General features: G+C 40.4%; 1 protein-coding gene across 2 annotated transcripts; it reads right to left on the minus strand.

Moving 5' to 3' along the window:
- Positions 1–7,396: 7,396 nt before the first annotated feature.
- Positions 7,397–24,658, minus strand: LOC128604141 (chitin synthase-like). 2 transcript variants are annotated; one of them, XM_053618997.1, is made up of 17 exons: positions 24,539–24,658; positions 23,922–24,265; positions 23,742–23,837; positions 23,504–23,656; positions 22,468–22,642; positions 21,590–21,694; positions 21,375–21,516; positions 20,075–20,275; positions 18,785–19,069; positions 17,401–17,589; positions 16,113–16,524; positions 16,004–16,020; positions 15,846–15,910; positions 13,432–13,542; positions 13,016–13,233; positions 12,811–12,919; positions 7,397–8,394 (listed from the first exon to the last, which is right to left on the minus strand). In XM_053618997.1, exons 1-17 carry the CDS (start codon positions 24,647–24,649, stop codon positions 8,383–8,385), a joined length of 2,745 nt encoding a protein of 914 aa, XP_053474972.1. In that variant the 5' UTR covers positions 24,650–24,658; the 3' UTR covers positions 7,397–8,382. The 2 variants fall into 2 exon arrangements, with proteins under 2 accessions (XP_053474972.1, XP_053474971.1); XM_053618996.1 differs by lacking the exon at positions 7,397–8,394 and having other exon boundaries at positions 12,718–12,919.
- Between the last annotated feature and the right edge of the window lie 2,070 nt (positions 24,659–26,728).

Raw genomic sequence — 26,728 nt, forward strand, 5'->3', positions numbered from 1 at the left:
ATTGTCATTAATAAATTGGATTAGACTTAAACCCACATTCAAGCTGCCAAATTACAAACCAGTGTTTTTATTTTTGTGCCAGCTCAAGCAAAGTTTGCTGGTTACAGCCGGTGTTTTCTCATTTTGTTTGGATGCAAGCCAATTTTTTCATGTTTTATGCTCTGGTGTTTTTTTCATGGATATAAATGAATGCAGAGTGCTGACATGGAACAGTGCAAAAGATGCCATGCAAACATTACAAGAGCTACATAAGTGAGTGGTCTGGTTGACCAGTGGTATCTCTCTTTTTTTTCTTCCAAATTTAGTAATTTACCTGTGGACATTCCAAATTGTTGTATTGGCTACTTGTGCAATGTCTCTGATTGATTTTTACTCTTTCCTCAGCTTCAAAATAGCTTGATTGTCTCCCAAAGACAGCTCTCTGGTCTTCATGTAGGGTTATCCTTTTTAACACCAAATGCAGTCTTCTCATTCGAAACCCAGATCTCAAAGCAAGAGTATACATTCAGAGCTATTAATATTTTAAACAATAAAATAATATTATATTATAATAATATTTTAATAAATCAGTCTAACAGGACACACCAGGGTAACAAGAAACACCTGAAACTGTTACAGTTACTCACACCTGTAATGTTATAACAGTTTCTTCACTTGGGTGGGTTCAAACAAAAGTTGTCATGTTCTAAGTTGTGTGTGATATAAATATCAGGAAATGAAAGCTGAAATTATGATCTATCACCTCATATTCATCTTTTGATCTCAAACCAAAATGTCTTCAGTGTATAGTAATGAAAATAGAATTGGCCTCGCTGTTCCAATACTTTATCTCCTTCATATAGAATTGCATCAACCTTCCATCCCTGCTAAAATCTGTTTTCTCTCTGAAACTATTAGGGGCAGTTACCCAGAGTTGAACCTCCCCCCCATTTCAATATCAAGGGTGGACCAGCATATCATGTACAGCAACTTCTTGACTCCAAAATGCAGGCTCATTGCATGTTGTACCTTGTGGAGGTGAAGGGGTATGGTCCAGAGAATCCCTTCTGAGTTAGGATATCCTAGACCCATCACTAATCACAGACTTCCACAGAGAACACTGGACCTGCTTGCTCCCAGGCCCAGAAGTAGACCCTGTAGAAGGGGTGGCTCGGCTTCGGGAGCCGCTAATGGGGTGGAGTGGGGGGAGTTCACTGTGACAAATACCGAGGAGATTTCACCTCCTCACCAGCAGAGGTCATATTTTCCAAAATTTTGGTGCAAACCAAAATTGCCCATGTCCATGCAAATTGCCCATGCCCTTCCCTGTCACTTCTGGATTATTCTCTGCATCAACCTTCCATCCCTGCTAAAATCTGTTTTCTCTCTGAAACTATTAGGGGCAGTTACCCAGAGTTGAACCTCCCCCCCATTTCAATATCAAGGGTGGACCAGCATATCATGTACAGCAACTTCTTGACTCCAAAATGCAGGCTCATTGCATGTTGTACCTTGTGGAGGTGAAGGGGTATGGTCCAGAGAATCCCTTCTGAGTTAGGATATCCTAGACCCATCACTAATCACAGACTTCCACAGAGAACACTGGACCTGCTTGCTCCCAGGCCCAGAAGTAGACCCTGTAGAAGGGGTGGCTCGGCTTCGGGAGCCGCTAATGGGGTGGAGTGGGGGGAGTTCACTGTGACAAATACCGAGGAGATTTCACCTCCTCACCAGCAGAGGTCATATTTTCCAAAATTTTGGAAATATCAAAAGAGTCTGAGAATCTGGAGAAATCGCTGTGCTGATGGGACGAGGGTGAAAATCAATATTGCATGCCTGTGATCTTCAGGCCCTCAGGCGGCACTGCATTAAAAACAGGCATGATTCGGTAATGAAAATCACTGTATGAACTCAGAAACACCTCCAGAACTCATTGTCTGTGAACACAGTTCGTCATGCCATCCACAAATGCTGGCTAAAGTTCTATCATGCAAAGAAGAAGCCATATGTGAACATGATCCAGAAACGCTGCCATCTTCTCTGGGCCAAAGCTCATTTAAAATGGACTGAGGCGAAGTGGAAAACTGTTCTGTGGTCAGACGAAATTCTTTTTGGAATCCATGGATGCCGCATCCTCTAAACTAAAGAGGACTAAAGAGGAGAGGAACCAATTACTTTTTATCAGCGCTTAGTTCAAAAGCCTGCATCTCTGATGGTATGTGGATGCGTTAGTGCTTATGGAATGGGCAACTTGCACATCTGGAAAGGCACCATCAATGCTGAAAGGTATATACAGGTTTTAGAGAAACAAATGCTTCCATCCAGATTCCATCCCATATTTACTTCTGAGAGACTCTGCCTCTCTAAGCTACTCTTTTTATACCCAATCATGTTACTGACCTGTTGCCAATTAACCTAACTAGTTGCAAAATGTTCCTTCAGCTTTTTAGTAACAATTACTTTTCCAGCCTTTTGTTGCCCCTGTAAGGTGGGTGACAAGATGTCTGAACCCAGAGAGAACTACTCTCTGAGAACAAAGAACTGCTACGAGAACAAACACTGAACCTCTCTCTCGCAAAATTAGCATCTCCATCTGAATTAGTACATCAAGCTCAGTGGAGACTAGGAAATGTCTGAGCCAGGAGAGATCCACTCTGTGAGGACGGGAATGAACACCAGACCTCTCTCTCTCGCAGAATTAGCGTCTCCATTTGAATCGATACATGCTGAGTAGAGATCAGGAAATCGTCACTACACTGTTTCCTCCTTCCTCTCCTCACACCCTTCTCTCTCTCTCTCTGTGTCAAGATCACCCTAAACACACCCAAAGTCTGTATACATTACATAACATGTTTTAATGTGAATAAGATGTCTACTATACATGTTTACTGTATTATACAAAAGGTCTCAGTGCAACTGGAAAATATGGTCTCATTCCTTCAACAGCAGTTTAAATAAAATAGTACATGCCGTTAAAGGCATACCATCCCAGGGTCCCTCATTCAGATTACCTCCTGTATGTAAATAAAGTACATCCTCCCACAAACATCAAATTATAATCACAAAGAGCACCTTTTGGAGGACCCACAGAGCATCTGGGTATTTAGAGGAGAGCTGGCCAAGAGTCAGGGAATCTGTAGACAGATCTCCCACACGATCACGGTGTGTAGTTTTTCTCTACCAGGTATGTAAGTGTTGTCTCTCTTATGTTGTTATTATGTTTTGAATTTGATTGGAATGTAATGTTGAATGTAATTCTTTCTTATTATTATCAATAGTAGTATTGGATTTGGATGTTTTCATACCTGGTTAAATAAATTATTAGACTTAGACTTAGATTATATTCTAAATTATTCTGAAATTATTGTCTCTAGTAAATTACGGTAGTCCTTGTTACAGCAAATCTGCAACCAGGTTAGTACAGGCTAACAATTTGGCACTAAGTTTTGCTTATATTTTTCTCATTTGTAAGTCGCTTTGGATAAATGCATCTGCTAAGTGAATAAATGTAAATGTAAATGTAAGTTAAGTGTACTTAGAGTGTACAGGCTTGATGGGAAATTTCCATTTAGGACAACATAAAGTTGATCAACCAAGTCTAAATAGGATGAAATCTAAACCTCTGATTACTGTAATATTCTTCTAGCTAACGTGTACATAGGAAACTATGGTATGATTATATAAAGCTAATTCTACTCAGATATTATTGGTCTGTCTCTGTAGATTTTAGTGGTCATGATCTCTGGCTAGAAATAACGTTACTGTAATTAAGTGTTACTAACTAAGGGAACTAAGAGACCAGGCTAATGACTTGGCTCTAGTTAAGTGTACTTAGAATGTACAGGCTCGATGTGAAATACCCGTTTAGGACAACATAAAGTTGATCGACCAAGTCTAAATAGGGGGTAGTCTAAACCTCTGGTTATTGTAATCTTACTCTAGTTAATGTGTACATAGGAAACTATGGCATGATTATATAAAGCTTATTTTACTTAGATATTGTTAGTCTATCGCTGTAGATTTTAGTGGTCATGACCTCTGACTAGAGAAAACGTTACTATAACTAAGTGTTACTATCTAAGGGGATTAATAAAGTACTATTTCGGAAAGGGCAAGCATGGGGCGGTCGTCTAAATAGTATTAGTCAATTACCTGTGGCTAATGACCAAGACTGGCAAGTTGGTGACCATGAGATCCGCGCACATGACCGGCGCGAGACTCGACACAGAATCCAAATGAATGAGTACAATTTAAAGTATAGAATAAATTAGAATTAATCAAGTATACAAGATTAAAAGTATAAAAATATGAATAACTAAGTAATGAATACAACATCGAGGTTTTTACAATTGGAGTCAGATTTAATTTAAGAGAGTCAAGCAGAATTGGAATGACAAATTGAAATATATTCACATCGCTTCAAAAAGACAAGAACATGTGGGAATCCTTCTACCACGTCATTGGATACCGTCGTAGGACCAGTGAGTGGACCCTTACACCCCCGTTCCAACTTTTTTGAGACTTATTGTGGACATCAAATTCAAAATGACCTTATTTTTTCCTTATTTAAAATTGTACATTCCCTCAGTTTAAACATTTGATATGTTCTATTGTGAATAACATATGGGTTTATGAGATTTTCAAATCATTGCATTCTCTTTTTATTGACATTTTACTCAGCATCCCTACTTTTTTGGAATTGGTGTTGTATTTGGCTGATGCTTGTGACAGGAGACAACTAAGCAGAAAGAGGCAGACAGTGTGTGATACCTGAACCAGTAGAGGGAGACTGCAAGCTACACAAAGGGACCAGAAACCAGCAGAAATATAGACATCTGAAGAGGGAAAGAGAGATCAATCTGCAGAGAATCTGCAATGCAAACTAGACATCGATGCACTTATGAGGCTTAAAATATAAAATATATTTTTGTAAGGGAGATGAGGGTTTTTCCCGACAAAATGATTTCTAAAATCACATGACAACAGCATTGCTAATATTGTTTGACTGTTGCCTATAGCGTTCCTTATCAGTGTACGTTAAAGTTTTTCAGTAGCCTCTAGCCTCCAGTGTTGGTGTAAGCAGACAAATCCATTGCTGAGATATGGCCTGACATTCTGATTCCAGTACTGTCCCAAGTGATCAAAGAATGATGATGATTCGAATAAATTTGTATGAGTTACAAAAAGGGTTTATGAAAATTATTATGGGGAGACTTTTGAGATGATGCTGAATCAGTGTGACAAAATTCAAGAAGAAGAAGAAGAGCAAAAAGAAAAAGAAGAAGAAGAAGAAGAAGAAAAAGAAGAAGATAATGATGAAGAAGAAAGAGAAGAAGAAGAAGAAATATCATATAATCACCATAGAACCCTTACACATTCTGTGCTTTGACAGCTAATAAAAAGATAAATAAAATAAAGTTCTTCCACATTGCTAGTACCTGTCAGAACACGCTGGTCACATGCTGGTATTCTACACATCGAGTTTGTTCGGAATGAAAAATAAAGTCATTTGGGTGTTTCCTCCACGGTAAATTTATGGGCTGAACTATGTGAATCATCAGTTAATGATGTAATGGAAAGAATCACAGTGCTTTAAATAGTTTCTACTGTTTGTACTTACAAATTACACCCATTATCCTTTTATCATTTAACATTTTATTTAGTGTATGTCACATCTAGTTACAACTGGTTGTGAAATTAAATGAGAGGACCAAAGTTCAATATCCATTAATAGCTGCGCAGTGAAACTACTAGGGTCGAGCAGTGCATTATATCATGATGTCTCATTTATGGCATAATAAGAATGATCTAAGGCTAACTATCACACACACACACACACACACACACACACACACACACACACACACACACACTTAAAGGCAAATAGGCAGCTGCGTTTATGATTTGTCTCTTTCATAAGCAAAACCTATGGATGTGTCAATTTTATCTTTGATTGGATGATGTGTGCTAAGTTTATCTACATTTAGTTGCTCCTCCAAAGGCCATTCTGGGAAACGGGATGATAGAAAAATAATCAACCTTGTTTGCCTTCATTACACACACTTTTAGATATATTACATGGCCAAAAGCTTGTGGACACTTTAACCATCACTCCCATGTGTGCTTTTTGAACAATTGCCACTCTTCCAGGAAGACTTTACACTACAGTGGAACATGACTTGATTTGTGCTCATTCAGCCACAAGAGCATTAGTAAAGTCAGGCACTGATTCCATGCGAGGAGGTCTAGAGAACAATCAGCTTTCCAATTCATCCCAAAGGTGCAGGCCACTCGAGTTCTCCCACACCAACCTTGACAAACCATGTCTTCATGGAGCTCATTTTGTGCACAGCACTGTCATGTTGGAACAGGTTTGGGCCCCTTATTTCCACTGAAGGGAACATTGTATACATTTGTGTACTTCCAAGATCAATGTTTTTGAATGACCTAGTCTGAAGCGGGCGTTGCCCAGAAGATGCCCTTACAATTTGATGCTGAATGTTTTTGCAAGAAACTGTGTGTAAATACTGCCAATTCAAGATGTGTCACGCTGATAGACTCTTACCTAAAAAGACTGAGTGGTATAATAAAATCAAAAGGTGCTTCAACAAGTTTTTTATTGTTTCTTTTTCCCTAAATAAGTTTCTGAGTGTTTTTCCTTTGTATACTTTGTAATTTCACATTAAAGGTGGGAAAAGATCTGACATGATTTATCTTCGTTGTATTCATTTACTTTAAAAAAAAAAAAACCTGCCATTTTACCAGGGATGTGTTGAATTTTTTATATGCACTGTATTGTTATACTGTGTTTTTGCTATTTGTTTATTGGATGCAAGTTATTTTAAGTGTAGGTGTGTGCCACTGTAGCACAAAGATGTTATTCTTTCGAATTCCTCTGGAAACATTTGAAAGCGAATTTGAGCTCCCTTATCATATGACAACTAACAACTGGGGAGGATGAAGATGAACACGTGCTTCCTCCGAGACATGTGAAACCAGTCAATTGCATATGTTTTGAACAGCTGCTCTTGCTGTGTCACAGGGCAGTGAAACATGTTCGGAGGAAAGCACTAGCTCTGTTCTGTTGATGCTCACGATTTTCTAGTGTTACTCTGACTAGCAGTAGAGAGACAGTAATGCCATCCTTCCCATTCAGAGAGCATGGCCAATTTTTCTCTCTTGACTCCTGGGCACACATTTTAACTCACAACCTGACAATAGGGCAAACACTTTTCTGTTGTGCCAATTGGGAGCCCGTACACTGGACTCTTAAAGAGAAGTAGATGTGCTGATTTGACTAGATCAGCAGCATGCTTAACCTTCCCTCTTTAAATGTATTCAAAACCATTCGTTTTTTTTTCTTCATTTCGTTGCCTATGCCCACGTTCACAAAGATACCAAAAATGTACAAATATCCCAATCTTACAGTATGTTTTATTTTTGCACATGCTCTGATTAAAAAAAAAACAAACAAACAAACAAACAAAAAAACATATATAGTTTTTTATTTTATTTATAATTGTCTCCATAAGACAGAAGATTTGATCCAAAGCAACTTACAAATCACTATATCCACGGGCAAACCAGTGTCTCACTGACAGTCCTAGGATTTGAACTGAGCTCCTTATGTCATTTTTTAAAATTTGTTCATATTTTTTGTAGAATTATGCTCTGGTTTCAGACTCAAAAAGCTCCACAAAGGCTTTAGGCTTATGGAGTCATTCTTGTGATGGTGATGTGGGATTTTATTAATGTTTTGCCTATGCAAGTTGATTTCTTTTGATAACAAACAGATTCAGTTATCTAAATACATTCATGATTTAAGTCAAATAAGAGCCACACCTTTGAGGCACGTTGTTGCATGGCAAATTGCATTCATATTTTAAAAGGGCTAACAGCATGATGCATGTGCATGACGTTTCATTTTGAGTATGGTGAATTAGCAGTACAGAGGTGTGGTTAAAAGAATTGTTCTCATGCCATGTTTACATGCAGTGGTTTATTGTAAAACATCAAACATTTTTATGATCTATGAGTCAGTTTTGGACAGATTACAATCATTTTGCCTTGTAACTTTAAGATCTAACACAGGTAAATGAGTAAATGGCTCAAATCCATCTTGAAACAGAAATTAAATATATACATAGATTATACATGGCTCATGAGAAACAGCACAATTTCAATAAAAAGACAGCCTGTATAACAACAACAACAACAATAATAAAAATAATAATAATAATAATAATAATAATAATAATAATAATAATCACAGAAGTAACAAATAATTGTAAACAGTGTTTAAAAAAACAGGCTTGGCAGGTTTGTGTGCTGTTGCAAAGTTTCCCATCATAGCTCATCTTTTAGATCATCCAATTGTAGACTTTTAATCAATTTAATTTCCACCTAAAGAAAATTCTGAAAACAAAACAGATGCTTCAAGTTATTGAATGTGTCTGTCATCACGGTTAAAAAACGTCTGGGTTACGCATGTAACCCTGTTCCCTGAGAAGGGAACGAGACCTTGCGTTTAGCATAACACTATGGGGGCGCCTGAAGCTTGTGCAAAATCATGCCTATTTATAGGACTGCCATGATCAGGTGACGTGGCAATTAAGCGGATCGCGTGATATATATATGGCACCTGTGAACCACGCCGCCAGCCTCTATTATCTGAAGCGAAGGGTTCATGAACAGGGTTACATGCGTAACCCAGACGTTCTCTTTCAAAGGGAACTTCGACGTTGCATTTAGCATAACACTATGGGAACGAGAATACCCACTCCATCATACCGAGGGTACGGCCTGTTCAAAAAGACCCAAGCCCGAGGGTCAATGCAAGACACTCAAGCCCGGGGTTGAATGAATCTCCAGGCTGTAATAATGAATGAATATGTTTGTCGTAGACCACCCTGCAGCAGCACACACATCCTGTAAGGATAACGTTTTGGACAAAGCCTTCGCGGAGGCGACCGCCCTAGTGGAATGAGCCCTTATGCCCAGAAGCATAGCGAGACCACGCGCCTCATGAGCGATAGAGATTGCTTCCACTATCCAATTAGAGTTGCACTGCTTTGACATAGCATCACCTCTACTGTCGCTGCCAAAGCAGAACAGCAGCTGCTCCAACTTACGCCACTGGCCGGAGCAGTGGACATAAGTACAGCGAGCCCTTACTGGACACAGCAGGTGCATTCTCTCTTGTTCCGGTGTGGGGAATGGGGGAAGGCAGAAAGCCTGCAACACCACAGGGTGGGCAACCGATGTAGGCACTTTAGGAATATAATCCGGCACAGGATACAGGAAGGAGTTGGCTAATCCAGGGGCAAAGTCAAGGCAGGAAGGGGCAACAGAGAGAGCTTGTAGATTTCCTACTCGCTTGAGAAATGTCAGGCCAGCAAAAGAGCTACCTTTGGAGTCAGAAGCTTCTCAGAGGCTGACTCTAAGGGCTCAAATGGGGCCCCAAGAGGCTCCATCAACAGGGGCGTGGCTGGCCGAAATGGTGGCCATGTAAACCCTGATTGTAGAAGGAGCCCACCCCGCTGAGAAATGTTCTTGTAAGAACTCCAGGACTGTAGCTATTGCGCAGTTCACTGGGTCTTCAGTGGATCCCTACAGATGGGACTCTCCCAAGGAGTGCCATCTAGCAGGGATATTATCTCTGAAAACCATATTCGAGCTGGCCAATAAGGTGCTACTAGCAGCAGACATAGACTGTCTTGGCGAACTCTCGCTAGAACTTGGGAGCAGAGCGATGGGGTGAAAACCGTACAGATGTGACCTCGGCCACATGTGCACCATGGCGTCCAGCCCTAATTGTGCGGGAGGAGTGAGGGCGAACCATAGTGGGCCAGAAGTTGTCTCCTCAGAGATGAACACATGCAGTCCCGCTTGTGGATGGAGCCACCAATTCCTGGGCCTCAGCCTCTGCCTCAACAGGATGTCTGCCCCATATTCCCAGAATGTACATTGCACTCACTGACAAACTTTCCTTCTGCCCAGAGAAGAATCAGTTGCGCCTGCCTGAACAGGGGGCACAGACATAATCCTCTCTGGTGGTCAACATATGAGACCACTGGTGTGTTGTCTAGAAACACATAGTGACCTCTCAATTGAGGAAGAAGGAATTTCAGTGCTAGAAATATGGCCCACAGTTCTAGGCAATTTATATGCCACTCCAGATGAGGGCCGCACCAGAGACCGTGAGCTGGACAACTGTCTAAGACCGTGCTCCAGCCTGTGAGGGAGGTGTCTGTCATTACCGTGTTGCGCTAATGAGACACCCCTAGGGTGTAACCCAATCCTAGAAACTGGGGACATTCAAATTCTCAGAGCACGTAGGCATCGCCGCGTGACACTGATTATTCTCAGAGGTTTCGTCCTTGGACGAAACCCCCAACTTCTCAGCCACCACTGATGCAATAGGACCATAAGCGCCAATAGTCTCCCAAGATCCAGCTTTATCTTGCTCAGTGTTGATAGGACTGACCCTACGCATGTTGGGGATAGAAACGCTCTCATCGTAATAGAATCCTTATAACCCCTAGAAAAGTTTTCCACTGCACTGGGGAAAGCATATTTTTCTGAGGTTCAACCTGAGCCCCAAACTCTTCATGTGGGCGAGAACAACATCTTGATGTTGAACCACCAGTTCCCTGGATCGTGCTAGAATTAACCAGTCATCCAGGTAGTTTAGTACGTGGATGCCCTGGAGTCACAATGGAGCCAGAGTGACATCCATGCACTTTGTGAAGGTGCGAGGGGATAAAGCTAGCAATAATTCTATGTGGAAATATGCACCTTTTAGATCTATCGTCACAAACCAGTCCTCAAGCTGAATCTGTGGAATGATAAGTTTGGGCGTCAGCAACTTGAACCTGTATGTCCGAAGAGTGTACTCTTCAGTGTACAGTTCAGATGACGCAGATCTAAAATTGGCCGCATACTCCTATTTTTTGCGGACCAGGAAATAACGGCTGTAAAAACCTCCCTCCCTCAGGGAATGGGGTACATGTTCTATGGCCCCTTTGTCCAAGAGGGATCTTACTTCCTGCGCTAATGTCAGGCTCTGGTCTGTGCTGATTACTGTGGTGAGCACACCTCTGAACCAGGGGGGTCGAGCTATAAACTGGACCCGGTAACCCTTTTCTACGGTAGACAGAACCCATGGAGACCCATTTGGCAGTAGTTTCCACGCTGCCAGATGGTCTTTTAGTGATGTTAACTATTTCACATTCTATTGGAGGGAAAGCATCAGATTTTCATTCCCCTGTGAAAGCTCGCTGACCAGAGAACACTGAAAACTTGGGACCACCTTGGCTAGGGTAGGCCCTACAGTAGTACTGGGGACTAACTGCCCTAACAACTTCATGTCCCCTCATATGTCCCTCCACAGCCCCTCAGGACCGCTCTTCTTTGCCTGCTTGGCCTTTATGACCATTCTCAGATCAGGCCTAGTAGCAGGCCGTGACTGTGGCCGCCTGTTTCCCCTGTCTGTCTACGGGGGTTGGCGGGTTGCCATACTCGCCTTCTGGGTCTCCCTTGCACTAGTGCTGGCCCGGGCTCCACTCGTGGATGCCCTGGTGAACTCGAGAACAACAGGGAAGGAGCTGGCTGAATGCCGCCATATGTCGAGCTCACTCAGCAGGTCTGCTTGGTAGGCCTGCAACACTGTCATTGTCTGCAGTGACCCACAAGCAAGATTACTACCGCGTAGGCCTTGCCCACCAATGCCACGGTGGCCTTACACGGTGGCTTGGATGGCAAAGCCGGCCCCCTAATTATCTACCGTCGATGGAGAGAGGCAAGCGCCTCCTCCACCTTCAGCAAAGCTAAATAGCCATGCCGTTCATGCCCCACAATGGCTGAATAATCCAACATCGTGGGGTTATAAATACAGCTTATGCATGGTTTTCCCCCAGAAGCCTATTTTGTCATGCACTTCTGGAGGAAAGGGGAGTTTCTGCAGTGTGAGGGATTTACTTTCACTGGGGAGAAAAAGGCTCATCCAGCTTTAGTAATCACTTCAAGTAGCTCTTTATATGCTGCTCTCAGTTTTTACCACATCCTACTGGCTCCTTGGAGTCAGAGAGGAATTATTACTATTATTTTTGTGTGCCGCCCCCCCGATTTGGCTTTCCATAGCAGAAGGAGGAGTCGCGCTGTGAGCTCCAAAATCCAGCGGAGAGCCGAACTCGGAAGACAGAGCAAGAAGTAGAGCAGCGCTCGTCTCCGGCTCCTCTTCTGGATCCATAAGAGATCCCCCGAACCTGAGATCCGCGAGGCTCTGAAACCCAACTTGTTTTGGCTTCCGAGAAGAGCGCGAGTCGTGAGCCGAGCTGCATAATGTAGGCATTACCTACAGCCTCACTACCTACAGCCTCTCGAGGCTGTCATCGCATGCTACACCCCTAAACACTTCACCCAGAAAGTGTGCACTATTCCCCGTGATGAAACGGGAGCAAGCCGTAACACACTTCCTGAATTCTCTCACTCACATTTTTCCTCTCTTGCTCATTCCCTTTTTTTTCTCTTTTTTTTTTTTAAGGGATAGAAAAGTTCTGAGATTTTGAGAAAAGATAGCAAGGAAATGAAGCGTCTTTTTGTTTCTTTACAAAAACAACTGACATGCAGTCTTTCGTTGAAGATAATAAAGGCTGATGGCGCGGTTCACAGGTGTCATATTTATATCACGCGACGCGCATAATTGCCACGTTTAGTATTATGCTAAATGTGACGTTGAAGTTCCCTTTGAAAGGGAACATATTAAAATGTTAAAAAATTCTAAGGCATTAATAATTCAGGCAATAACAATGAAGAAAAAAAAAAACTCACATTTTCTTCAGTGACTTCATTGACCAGTGCCAGGGAGTTATTCCTCACCTTCTTGTTAACCACGGCCTCAGTCCCAGTGTAAGCAATGAAGTGGATTAAAGTCTGAACTCTTAAAGAAATCAAAAAACATACATATACAAATCAAATAGTATTTATTCAGAGCACTTCTAAATGTGATACAACACAAGCTTCATATTTTTGGTACCTGTGCCACAGCATAGCTAAAAACTGGACAGTAAGGAGGCCTGCAAAACTGATGAGGAACATAAGTCCAATCGGATCGATATAAATCTTCCCGTTAGGGTCAACAGTTCCATTGGCATAAACTTTTGGGATGCTGATGCTCACTGCACTGCCAATGGCTTGCAAAAAGAAAGTAGCCACAAGCCACAGGGCATTACAGATGAAAAACACAAAAGTTGCCTGAAAATTTAAAGAGGATAATTAGACCAAATCGCTATGCTAGGTCATTACTCAAATATTCGTAAATATAGTGATCTCTGCTAGGCATTTGCCAACAATTAGTTATACAATATACCATGCTATTGAACACACACAATATTGTAATTATGGGGTCTTCAAAATATGGTCATTTTAAATGTCAATGTTTCACTGACAAACCTTGTTGCGTAGGTTTTTCAGATCTGCTTTGATTTTTTCCTCCTTTTTTTTATCAGTCTCTAATGGTTTTAGGTATAGTTCAATGAGGTCCTTCCAAAAACTTTCTTCTTCCTAGTAAATAAAAAAGTTATTAGTATTATGTTCTGTGAGCAGTTGGCTGCTTTCCCACTTTTACATGATGAATAGTTAAAACAAGAAACAATAGGCTGTAGTAAAACAAAGATTACAGGATATAAACGTGTGGTCTCACCAGGTTATATGAAAAGTTATGAATTATGAGGCTCATGGTTGGAGGTTGTAGTCTAATAATTTAATTTGTGCAAAATCCAATAAAGGAACTTGCTTATCAGAAACTATACAAATATTGCATGAGACTGAGTGGAAAGGGTCTGTCTGCAGACCACAGACTGGTGGGTATTTCATTCATTAAGTGGGCCATATAAGTCATTATTTGGACTCAGACCTGTTTGTCCAACATTAATGAATAGGTGTAGCTTTATGATTGCAATCTATGTTAACCATCACAATTGCAAGTGCAATATTTCTGTTATACAACAGTTCTATAAACAAGAAATGAATATCGAGTAAGTGACATTTCAGACACAGTATGGCCAAATGTTCTGTTTATTTGTGATCTGCTAGAGGGAATACAGATCCTGAAAAAGCTACACTCACTTTATAGCACACCGGCTATCTGGCTAGCTCACACTTATTTGTACATTCCTGTTAAAGGTGCTTCTGGTGGAATTGGAGTCCCTTTTCATCTTTATCTGATGAGCTTTCATATTTTAAGCCAAAATGTTATATTCCTGAAAAGTATAATTTGCCATGTCCACTGATGACAGTGGCTAACTAACACTTCGAACTAGGAACTGGAATTTTATGTGGCGAGCACAAATGAGCAGAGTGATACACAAATGTCCCAGTGTGGTTATAGGAAATATAGGCATGCTTGGAATGCCACTTGACCAATCAAATTTGTTGATGATCTGTAAGGAACTTGTGACGGCGGGCCTGCAGCCCACATGCACCAAAGCCAACGCGCTTCTCGCACAACTGCTGCCCAGGTGCTGAATGGACAGCTCTCTTTCAGCACCCCACTTGTTGTGGAAAGCACAAAAGCACATGGCTGCAAGGCGGGGTGGCAGAAACACACAGACATGGTGTCCAATGACAGTAGCAGCAGCTCTTCACCCTCCTGCAGAAGCCAAGAGGATATAAAAGGGTATAGCCAACACAGAGAGGTGACTAAATTCTCCTGTCCTGATGTCACTGATGCACTTTTCCTTCTCTCCCACAGAAGAGACAGCGAAGAAGATGACACTACCTGGCCACGCTGTGCCCTGAGCCTGTGCCCAAGTATAGCTTCAACCTCCCTGGATCCCATATTGACACTGCTCCATCCTGCTCGCCATGATGACCATGACAACCACTTAGATTTACTTAGATGCACTTAGATTCCTCACTCCCTCACCATCCCTGTCCCACTTGATATGAAAAATAAAAGAGCACTTATTTCCCTATTTTTGCCTCCTGTGTGTCTGTATTCAGCCTGCTGCAGCCTTGAGTAGCTACAGACTATAATCCCCTATAGTAATTACACTTGAAGAACTTGCTTTCACATAGTCTGCACACCTCATTTAATAAAGCTTTGCACAGTGCATTGCATAAGTATTCACCCCTTTGGAGTGTTCCATATTTTGTAGTGTGGAACTAAAATGGATCTATATGGGATTATATAAATCACAAAATAGGCCCTGATATTTATGTGTGTGTGTGTGGGGGGGGGGGGGGGCTATTAAAGTTAGCAAAATTATTTACAAATAAAAACATAAAAGCTGTTATTGCATAAGTATTCACCCCGTGCTATGAAACCGCTAAATTATTGCTGGCTCAAACAGGACAATGACCCTATGCATACCGACATAAACCAAGAACTTGTTTGTTTACTGTATAATCTTATAGTCCAAGCTCAATTCAATTAAGAAACTGTGGCAAGAGAAAAAAAAAACAAAAAAAACTTTTTGTGAACTTAATGTTCGCCAACAGGCTCAATACAATCCAACAAGAAGAATAAGCAAAAATATCAGGATCTGGATGTGCAAAGCTGATATATCCCAGAAGAGTAGACTAGAACCAACCAATTATGAATTGATCCAGGGGGGTAAATACTTATGCAACCAACACATTTCTGGGTTTTTAAAATGTAATTAATCATTGTATCACATTGGGAAAATAGTTTGCACCTTCAAAAGTAAGACCTATTGTGTAAATCAAATAGTGCTGTAGAAAAGGTAATACAGCAATAGAGCAAAAGAGTGTGTGATGCAAAATAAGGAACTTCTGCCACAGGGCATGCTTTTACCTACAAAACACTTACTGAGTAATCTTGGGGGAAAAAAGGAAATACCCACCACATTAAATCTGTGCTCCCTAAGGGCCAGTTCACCAGAGCTTTCTGCCAACTGTTGAATAAAAACTATCGAAGAACTCTTTGTTAATTATCTGTGGTACTGTGGTATATCATATATGCATATATAGTAATAGTAGTCAAAAATGTATGTGTACTCACAGTTCTCAATGAAAGGTCTGGGGAACAAAAACAAGATTACATCAATTTAGCGTACATCACTTCAGCCGCAATAGTTTAAAATGTTAATATATTATTTTAGATCTCTTACCCTTCTTCAGGTTGGGTGGGCACTCTGGTTTCAACATTCAAAAGTGTGGCTTGAGGTGCATTCTCCGGCACTGCACACATCACCTTCTCTTCTTTGTTCACCTGAAACTCAAAGCTGTAGCCACATATTTTGAACAGCTTCTGGCACTTGACATTTTTCTGGATGTTTTCCTTAGGTTCGGTGGTCTGGCTGGCAGATTCGCGTGTGCCCCATGACACGTTGTTCATGTTGACCATGGAGTAAATAGCCAGCAGCAGGTAGCCACTGGGGATGCAGATGAAGTAAAGGAAGCCAAAGATGATAAGATGGAATTCTTGAGGATGAAGAAGAGCCGTGGAAATGTACATGGTGATTATGCCGATGAAGAACAAGCCACTTGGGGTCATGAAAGTCTGCTCCACTACCATGTCCCCTGAGCATACACAGAAACACAGATAAGAAGTATGAAATGTATGATAAGAGTATGAAATATGCAGAATATCATAGATTTCAGTATGCAGTATTGTTCATTTATTTATTTTCAGTAATAGCTTCATCCTGGTCAGGGCCACAGAAGATCCAAAGCCTATCCCAGGAACAGTAGGAGCAAGGTGTAGGGATGAGATGGATGAGATGCCAGTACATCACAGCACACCAAGCACACACATTCACACACCCATCCACACATAGGGGCAATTTTGTGTAGCCAGTTCACATATCAGCATGGGAAGCATGCTGAACAACCCTGAGAAAACCCACATGGACACGGGGAAGAAGATGTAAAAGTCTAGACAGATAGGATGCACTGACAGCTTAGGATAGAACTGTAGATACGTACTGTACTTGTTGGGGGGGGGGGGGGGGATACTAAAATATTTTAATACAAACTTGCTCACAGTAACCCACAATATTAATGGACATTGCAAATTATTTACCTTTGTTACCAAATTAGCTTAGAAAGGGTATTTCAAAAGTGAGACGTGACAAGACATAGGCAGTTCCAGAGCACAAGAAAATTAAATGCCAAAGTCAGATATAAACTAAAGGACCGACAATGCATGAGCAAATACGTAGTAGGTTATGTGGTAGAAAATAACTGTAAAGGTATCAGTTAAAGTTACTAAGTGATTCTCATATACAGTAGAATGTTAGTAAAAGTACATAAAAATATGTTAAACCCTAAATGGATATGTTTCTTGTTATTAAGTAAAATAATGCATTGTGGCATAGCTTTTTTAATCCAATATGCCACTATGGCACACTGCATTCTTTAAAGAAAAGTATTGAATTAAAAGAAAATTTCACTTACCTATAATAGATAAGACAGTTGCTGTCATCAGAAAAGCATAGATTATGCTCATGATGCCAGCAATGCTGATCTGCAAGTCTGATTTTGCTTGCCCGAGATAATAGCAGAGAAACATGTAGACTGCAGGAGGAACAATCGCCATCACAAGTGCAACATTGGCATCTACTTTGAGGACGAATTTAAAGCTTCCTGTTGAAAAGACAGGTGACTTTTATGCAAGAAGTAGATGCCAAATGTGTCTCAGTTATTCTAAAAAATGCAATGCACATCTGTTTAGATCTTTTTCAGATTAGTACCTTCATAATTGCATATCACTTTTTAACATGTGTGCCTGATACTGGAGAAAGATTAGAAGGTTATCTTTTGATGTGCAAGGTTGAGTATGCTGATTGACTAAACTCCTCCCCCGCAACCCCAACTCCAACTTTTTCACCTAATTTCATCTAATAAATTAAAATTAATTTAACTTGGGAACCTGAATTATAATTATATTATTAAGACTGTGTTGGGACAGTGTTGTGCACTAGAGCGTATTCCTAGAATAAGCTCATATGTTTACATTTACATTTATTCATTTAGCAGACGCTTTTATCCAAAGCGACTTACAAATGAGAAAATACAAGCAAAGCGATATCAAGCAGAGAACAATACAAGTAGTGCTACCATACAAGATCCGTTAATTGAGTTCCAGAGGAAGCAAAGTGCGCATAGTAGAGGTATAGGTGCCAGAGTAGATTTTTTATTTATTTATTTATTTTATGGGTTGGTTAGGTGTTGACGGAAGAGATGGGTATTTATTCTGTGATCCGGAGTGAGGTTGGATGATATGTTACATTCTGCTTTCTGCACTGATGCTATTCATAATGTTATTGCACTATTCAACTGAGCATGTATTTTGGATTACAATATTGTAATATTGCCTGACCTCTGCCTGTGTCCTCTGCCTGCACCTGTATCCATCTCAGCCTTCATTCCATGACAATATGAAAAACTGTTTCAAAAACCGTAACATTTAAAAGTCAATTAAATAAGATGATCTCAAAATTTCTCAAATTCTATTTTTGTATATTTATGGTGATTGAATGAAAAGTTATCAAAGTTCAGTCTGAAAAGAGAGTACGTTTTGTGTGCTTTTCCTGCTTTAAACTGCTGATGTATACTTACAGCGTAACAGTGATGGTTAAGGTTGAATGATGCATTTCCACTCTAAGAGCCATTTACTAAAAAAGCATTCCTTTACTAAAACCAATTCTCGAAAATTCCAGTAATGCTGATTTGCACAATACACAATGTGCTAACGCTAATGCTAAATAGATTTAAATAGTTGAAATGCATCTGAATGGTAAAGTAGTTCTGAGCATCTAATGAGTATCTAAATTTTCACCTGCAACCATGAGACAGACCGTAGCTGGCCCCAAGATCGAGGCAGCCATGGTGATAGTCTGGTAGAGAATGTAAGGTCGTGATATGGACTTGTTCATTCGTGCAGTAACACTGCCATTGGAAAGAAGGTCCAGAGTGTTGGCCATGGTGGACGGGCCCCAGCGCCGCCGTTGGTTGTAAAACTCCTTGAACTCCTGTGGAGCATTGGTGTATGAGTCAGAGGCAGCGTTGTACTCCACTCGCCATCCCTGCTGCAGGAGCAGCGTGCACAGCCAGCGGTCCTCACCTGCATACACAGAGCCAGAACACACAAGATGTTTTAGAACATATGTGAATATAAATTAAACACAGAGGTGATTTTTAAAATAGGGGAATGACAGCTGTCTATCAGCAGACAAGTCTGGCAGTACAAGGAATTTGTCACAGGACTACCAGTCAGCCAACCAGTCAACTTTAATGTACCAAGAGAACTGCAAGAACATGTTTTTGCCCCATTCTGAATTAAATCAATCTTGGACATTGGCCTGCCCTCCTAATTCTCAATCTCTCCTCATAAGTAAGTAACTGTTAAGGATTAAGCTACTTAGTTGAACACCACTGCAGTTCCAAAAACTCTGGACATAGACTGGCGCCAATATGTTTAAGTTTGAAATTATATTAGTTATGTTCATCATGTTTTCAGTAACTAGCAGTTAGTTATGAGGTTCAGCCTCTTTAAGAGGTCTCCCAGGTCATCATATAAAGAAGCTGTGCATCCTAGCAGGACAAAAGTGCATTTATGAAAAGTGTTCCAATAAACATTTTTTCCTATGCAAAAATCACCCACGATACATTCTTTGCCTCCCAGTGAAGCAATTATCTATTAAAAGCCTACAGTCCAAATAATTTTATTATTTTCTCCATTAAAACAAAACATACTTTAATCTAACACAGGGTTACACTGAAGCTGTACATCAGTGGAGTTCAGCGATGTGTCTACTGGCAACTAATGACATATTTACAAAGGCTGCATTGTCCACCGAAAACAATTTAAATTAAATGCACAAATAGCATGATATTGCAATGAGATATCTGATATTTTGATTCAATAAAATATTGAATTTCACTAAGAGTGATGTGTAATATAGACACACTGGTAAACATTCCATTGCTGCATTTTAATGAAATTTTAGGGGCTGCTGCGCTTCCCATGTAGTCTTAAAACAATCCTCTGTGATTACACATAAACAATGAAGAGTCTGTATTTTGCATAATGTACTTTGGTAATCTACCTTATCTTTGTTTCACTCACCCTGGTCATACTGTAGATAGTGGGAAGCCTCAGTTGCTTTTGTTGTATATCTCTTCATGACATTGTCACTCATGAGTGCTTCTCCACGCATCAGGCTGAAACAGCCCGGGCTGCACAATACAGATCCGAACACATGTTCAGCTGTCTTCTGGAGCCAATGACCCACAGCATACTCAAATTTCTGATACCATACCATTGGGCCTGCAACACACAGAGTAAAGGTGCTATTTTCCTGATTATAGAGTGCATGCACCACAATAATAAGCACATTGTGTGTGTGTGTGTGTGTATATATATGTATTACATATATATGTATTAATTCATGAAAAGTTGTTCATATGTGAGCTGCTGTGATTTCCAATCAAATCAGATCATCTTTTCCCTTTAAGAACCAAGTGTAACGGTAACCGCCTATCCTGTCAACCAAAGCAACACAATTACATCAAGAGATCAGTAAACACTTTCCTGAGTGTTCGACTGCCCTGTGATGCAGCATGAGCAACAATTCAAAGAAATGTGGTGGTTTCATGTCAAAAGTAGCACACGTAGCCTTCACCATCCCCATTTGGCAGATGTTGCATGATAGTGGAGAGCTAGCCAGTTTGACAAATAAATTGGCAAATAACCAAATTGGGAGCAAATTGGTTAAAAACCTGTTTATGCTGAAATTTTTTTGCAAATTTTGGTCTGCCCAGAGTGGCACAGTAATATTTTTGGAATGACATGCTATTAGATTAACGAACCAAAAATGCATCAGCAAATCAGAAAATGCATCAACAACACAAAAACAATAACAAGTTCAGTACCTCAACATTGGCTTAAAATAAAAAGGCTAGTTCCTTATTAAACATCACATGCTCACTGCTGATTTGCTACAGCATGTGTCAGTCCGAGAGGCCGAGGAAAATGGAAAGATTTATCCAAATGGTTCCAACCCCTGCCCCTTCTTCTACACATGTGTGAGCTTGAGCGATTGCACCATTTGGACTAAAGTAAGTTTGAAAGTCCCACTGCATCAGTGGGTTTTCAATATAACACCCCTTTTGAATCCACTAATGTCAGTGTAGCATTTTAAATGATTACCACAAAAACAGCCTCTATGGCATTTACTAACAAAGTATCCTTATGTTGGCACAAAAACAGAGCCTTAACAATTCTTAACGTATATGTATGAACATAATACTATTTGACCATGGACACATATTGATGATTGACAATAAAATTAGTGAACTCACAAACTCTTGATATTTTTCAAACTCCTCCTATTAGCTATTACTATTATTTATGTATTATTAATCACCTGTGCCAGTGGGATTGATCCTGCCACAAGCAGCTCCCACTTCTGGGTACAATCTGAGCCGATCCACTAAAAGCATGACAGCTGAAGGCTGGAAATCTGTGTCTCCATCTAAAGCCAGAATGTATGTGGTCTCTTTGGCTTTCTGGAGGAGAAATGCAATTGTTTAGATTATGAAAGTCAGTGCATTGCAGTCATCTTAGGATAATCACACTTACTTTTAATTGGTCTTCAATATTTATCAGTTGCTCATCCCCTTCCATGTACATCTGATAATATTTCTTGTTCAGCCTCCAGCCAAGAAGGTAGTACATGTACATGATCTTTTGTGAAAAGAAACACAATCACTGCCTACAATGAGACCCTGTAAGTATAAACTTTAAGCAAACTGAAAATATGGATTTAGTTAGGGCTGCAGCAATTAATAGATTAAATCTACTTAAAATTTTATATTTTTTATATATATATATATATATATATATATATATATATATATATATATATATATATATATATATATACACACACACAAACACACACACGTACATATAATAAAAAATAGTTGCTAACAAATTTAATTATTGATCAGTTGGATTGTGTTATGAAGCTCTCTGTATTACTTCATTTAGATCTAAAAACCTTTTGACGGAAATGACGGAGCACTTACCAACAACCATTACATACAAAACATGGGAACACTATGCTGTTGGCCTCATGACATAACTTGTCTTTTTATGTGAATAATATTTTGTATTGGATTTGTAATTTTTGTTTGTTGGAATGTGAAAAACAGTGGAAGCACTATGTACCAGCTGAACGCTTTCTTATTTCAAAACTCATGTCATGAAGCATAATGCAGTGTGCAGTGTTGGGCAGTGAGTAGTATTACTTTAAATGCTCACAGAAATATTTGTAAATAAATATTGTTGGTATTTAATATAGATATTTAAAAATAATCCAAATATTCAATTAATTGGAAAAAATAATAGACTAATCAATTATTAAAATAGTTGAAATGTAACAGCATGCTACAATTGTTAAGAGTAATAATTGTGGAAAAAGTTTCAGGAAATTTTGTGAGTCTGCAGCAGCTCACCTGAGACCATCTCTTTTTGTGGCGAATCTGGTGTTTGTCCTTGAAGTGAACAAACAGTGTGTTGCCTTGGGGAAGTGTGTACTGAAGACGGCAGCCATACGGTGTCTGGAAGATTTTCTGGTCAGGGAGAGGCTTTCTGTCCCTAAATACACTTTTGGTATCCTCTGTGAATATGCTATATCATCAGGACACAAACACAAATACACACACACATACACAAACCTTTCATAACTCAGGAAAAACAATGTGCATTATTATTATTATTATTATTATTATTATTATTATTATTACTACTACTACTACTACTACTAATAATAATAATAATAATAATAATAATAATAAATACTTTAATAAAATGTCCAGCCAGCTCTTCTGCTCTGTACAGTACACTGGTGGCTGCTACACTTACATTGAGAAGATAGTGTGAAAATGTTGAGTAGAAGATAATGCAGGCCGTTTCAACATTTTTTCATGTTCATGCATATAAGGCAGAGAGCCATATTTGACCTGCAAGCCTCGAGTTTAACACATGATTAATTAATGTACTTTATAATGTGGTCTTAAAAAAGTCTTGAGGCGTGCATTAGATGACATAGGGAAATTTGAGGGCTGTAACCACTCCTGGTCCACAGGCCAGAGGCATAGATACTGTAGCTGATAGCTGTGATGGACTTCCTATCTCGTCAGGGGGAGTCGATGGCAGGCCAGACAGCTCCCCATTCTGGGTTAGGCAGTGAGGGTATGTGGCAGTGGGGAAGTGGCAGAGCAACAATTTGTGAATGGAGAGTGAATTTGGGCCAGTGAGTGGTAGGATTAAGTGTGCACCTGGGGGCGATTTACTAATTGTTTTGTGTTTCAGTGAGCAGCAGCAAGGAGACAAAAGAAGGGTGTGGCATGGAAGCTGGGGAGCAAGAGCTGGGCTGAACTGCAAAAGTAAAATAAAGAGCCCTGATGAGTTATCCCAAGCCTCCCATTTCCTCATTTCTTCCCGAACCCATGAAAGTGTTATGGTATTATTCACAATACAATCACTTACACATAAACCTCTCTGATGACTTCCACCAGGGTCTCAGCATATTCATTGACACACCGCTTGTTGTCTTTGGTCAGGAAAGCATCATCGAAATAAATGTGAGACTCAAAAACGACATCATTAAATTGGTTTTTCTTTGGTCGGAACTTGTCCAGCCTGGAAGAAATAGGAGACAGGAAATAGGAAACATTAATTTAAGGATGATCAATGAAGTTGAAGATTCTTTCCACCAATCGAATACCGGAACATTGAGATGATCATCTTCATCATTTCATCTGCAGTCTCATGCCACATGGTTGCACAGAGGTAGATGGTCACCTTCTCCTTTTCCCTATTGCTGAAAATGTAGGAATGTTAATTCCAGATTTTAATATACATCAAAAGGCATTGTCCTTCATTACTCACACACAGACTTAAGTACCTGTTAAGTCTTGGCTGAATCTCGAACTTGGAGTTCAGGAGCATGGACTGGTCAATGAACGCCGCTTCATAAAGATTGCGCACAAACAGGTCCTTTGTCCTGGCAATACGTTCTGTGCTCAAGAACCAGATGTAGAGTGTGCAGAGCACCAGGCCAAGCCACCAGCTCACCAAAGACGATCCAAGCAGACCAAAACCCACCGATGACTCGTTGTCTGCCATGTGGTGACAGAGGTTACGCGTTAAATCACTCAGCAACAGTCTCATGATGCCAAGAGCTGGGCCTTCCACAATAATAAAGGTGCTACAGTAGTCAGCAAATGAGTCAGCTAATGAGGTTCCGTTCTAAAGAAAAGAAGTGCAAAACTACATTTTAACAAAGTTTTTCAAAGAAAAAAATATAGACTAAGTATTTCACATACACTATATACTTAACAGGTTTACCCTCCAAGTGCACATGAATAAAGCATTTATTTAGAAATCTGTTAAGATCTGACAGAAATTAATATCATCTATCTATCTATCTATCTATCTATCTATCTATTTATCTATAGATAGATATTTATCTATAGATAGATAGATAGAATTCCTTATGATAAATGTTTTCATTAGTATAACCTGTGTTTTGATGTTCGGAATGGGAATTCCAACAGCCAGCATGAAGGCACCCAACGTTGCTGGAGATGTGAAGATCATGGGAATGAGGTAGCTGCGGCGCACAGCATGCATTTTGCAGGCAGCCACGACCACATAGCGACACAAAGCTGAAGATAGAACCTGAATAGCGAAGAGGCTCAGAACAAGGGTTTTGGTAAAGCTGGTGACTGAAAGCACTGATGGCCACTCCTTCTCCTTCACATAAGCTCCAAGGACAGTGAAGGTCACAACAATTCGCACCAAGCTAGCCACAATGTTCACAAAGTTTTGGGACCTTTTGATGTCTCGGATTGTGTTCTGGAAAAAGATGATGCGGAAAAGCATTGCATAGTTTTCCCACCAGTTCAAAGAGACCAGGAAAGTGCCTCCTATGGCTAAACCCACAAACAGTCCCATGTTTGGCTTTCTGAGGTAGTTAACAGCAAAGAGGCAAAAACCTGCAATTAGGAGAATGACAGCGGCTAATGAAGTTGCAATAAATCGTCTCCTTCCATGCGCGACCGCGTTTGCCACCACCTGCAGCAGGGCTGACAATATGGCAATGCCATTCAGAAGCATCACATTGGTCAGGATGTCAAATTGGGGCATAGTGATCAGGGTAAGGATGGAAGATCCAACAGCCACCAAAGTTTCCACTAGCAGAATCTGCACACAGATAAAGGAATTTAAATTAAATGGTAATGCATTATACACAGCAATGTGGTACAAGCTCAGCGAATACAATTTTTAAACAATCTTTGTGATACTAAACATTTGACAGTTAATAAGCATTAATCAACAGTAGATTCAAGAAATAGATATCTTGTAATATTTGTATACCGTGTTGATAGTTTTGCAAAGCTGCTTTGAGACAATGTCTATTGTAAAAAGCGCTATAACTGAAAATTGAATTGTACTACTTGAAATTAGAGTTCAATTCCACAAAAATGCAACGTATCTAATTAAAAAGAACTGTGTGGACTTCCGGCTGAGCATGTAAGTGAGAAGGCACGAGTGGAGTGAGCTCCCGAGCATTTTATCTTTTAATTGTACTTTTCAGGCAACCTGAATCTTTTCTAAGACATTTGGTGCGCTCCTTTTCAATTACTCGGTCCACGACTATAACCAGAAAGGAATTATGGCTTCTGAAAGACTACGGAAACCCAAATCTTCACCGAGCACGACGAGTCATGGCGACAAGCTACCGCTGGATTTTGAAAATCTCCGCAACACTTTAATAGCGGAGCTAACATCTACCATCGCAGTACAGGTGAAAGCAGCTATTGACTCCGCTCTGGCCCCAGTTGTTGCGTCGTTTGAGAGTTTTAAATCGGGCATTGAATCACAAGAACGGCGTATTGACGAGCTTGTCCAGCACCTGAACGATTACAGTGACCGCATTGTAGCACTGGAACAGAGGGTGCTGAAGCTAACTTCGGCTAACAAACAACTCACCGAGAAAGTTGAGGATTTAGAGTCCCGCTCGCGGCGCTGCAATCTCCGGGTCATCGGTATTCCGGAACGAGAAGAAGGGAGCGATCCGGTAACATTTATGTCTAAATTTTTCCAGGATGTGCTCGGATCAGAAATCTTTCCGACTGCTCCATTGCTGGATAGAGCGCACCGCATTGGCCCCGTGCCCTCGGAGGAACAGCGAGAGAATCAGAGGTCCAGAGTGATGATTGTGCGGTTTCACTACTTTCACGACAGAGAAAAAGTTGTTCGACGCGGGAATTGGAATCAACTTTTCCATCAGGGCCGTAAGGTCTTCATCTTTCCTGACTTCACCTCTAGCGTCGCTAAGAGGAGAGCGGCCTTCGCTGCGGTGAGAAACAGCTTGCGTGAGAGAAATGTGCGGTCTTCTGTCAGATACCCTGCTCGCCTTCGGATAGACCTCGGTGATGAGACGCTACTGTCCCCAAAAAGCGCAACGATGGTTTAATGAACGGTATCCTCCATCTTAATCTGTCTACATAACAGTTAACTGATTTATTAATACCTGTAATGGGACTGTAAAACTACACGGGTGTGGACAACTAGATTAGTTTCCATGTAAATCTACAGGTTGCCTGTGATACATAATGACTGTGTTTTGGTTTTTTTTTGCTCGGGAGTGACTTCACACAACAAGAATAGGTACGGTTCACAAGTATCGGATGTTCCAGTGTTGTA

Source organism: Ictalurus furcatus, chromosome 29, assembly GCF_023375685.1.
Source record: "Ictalurus furcatus strain D&B chromosome 29, Billie_1.0, whole genome shotgun sequence".
Classification (NCBI taxonomy): Eukaryota; Metazoa; Chordata; class Actinopteri; order Siluriformes; family Ictaluridae; genus Ictalurus; species Ictalurus furcatus.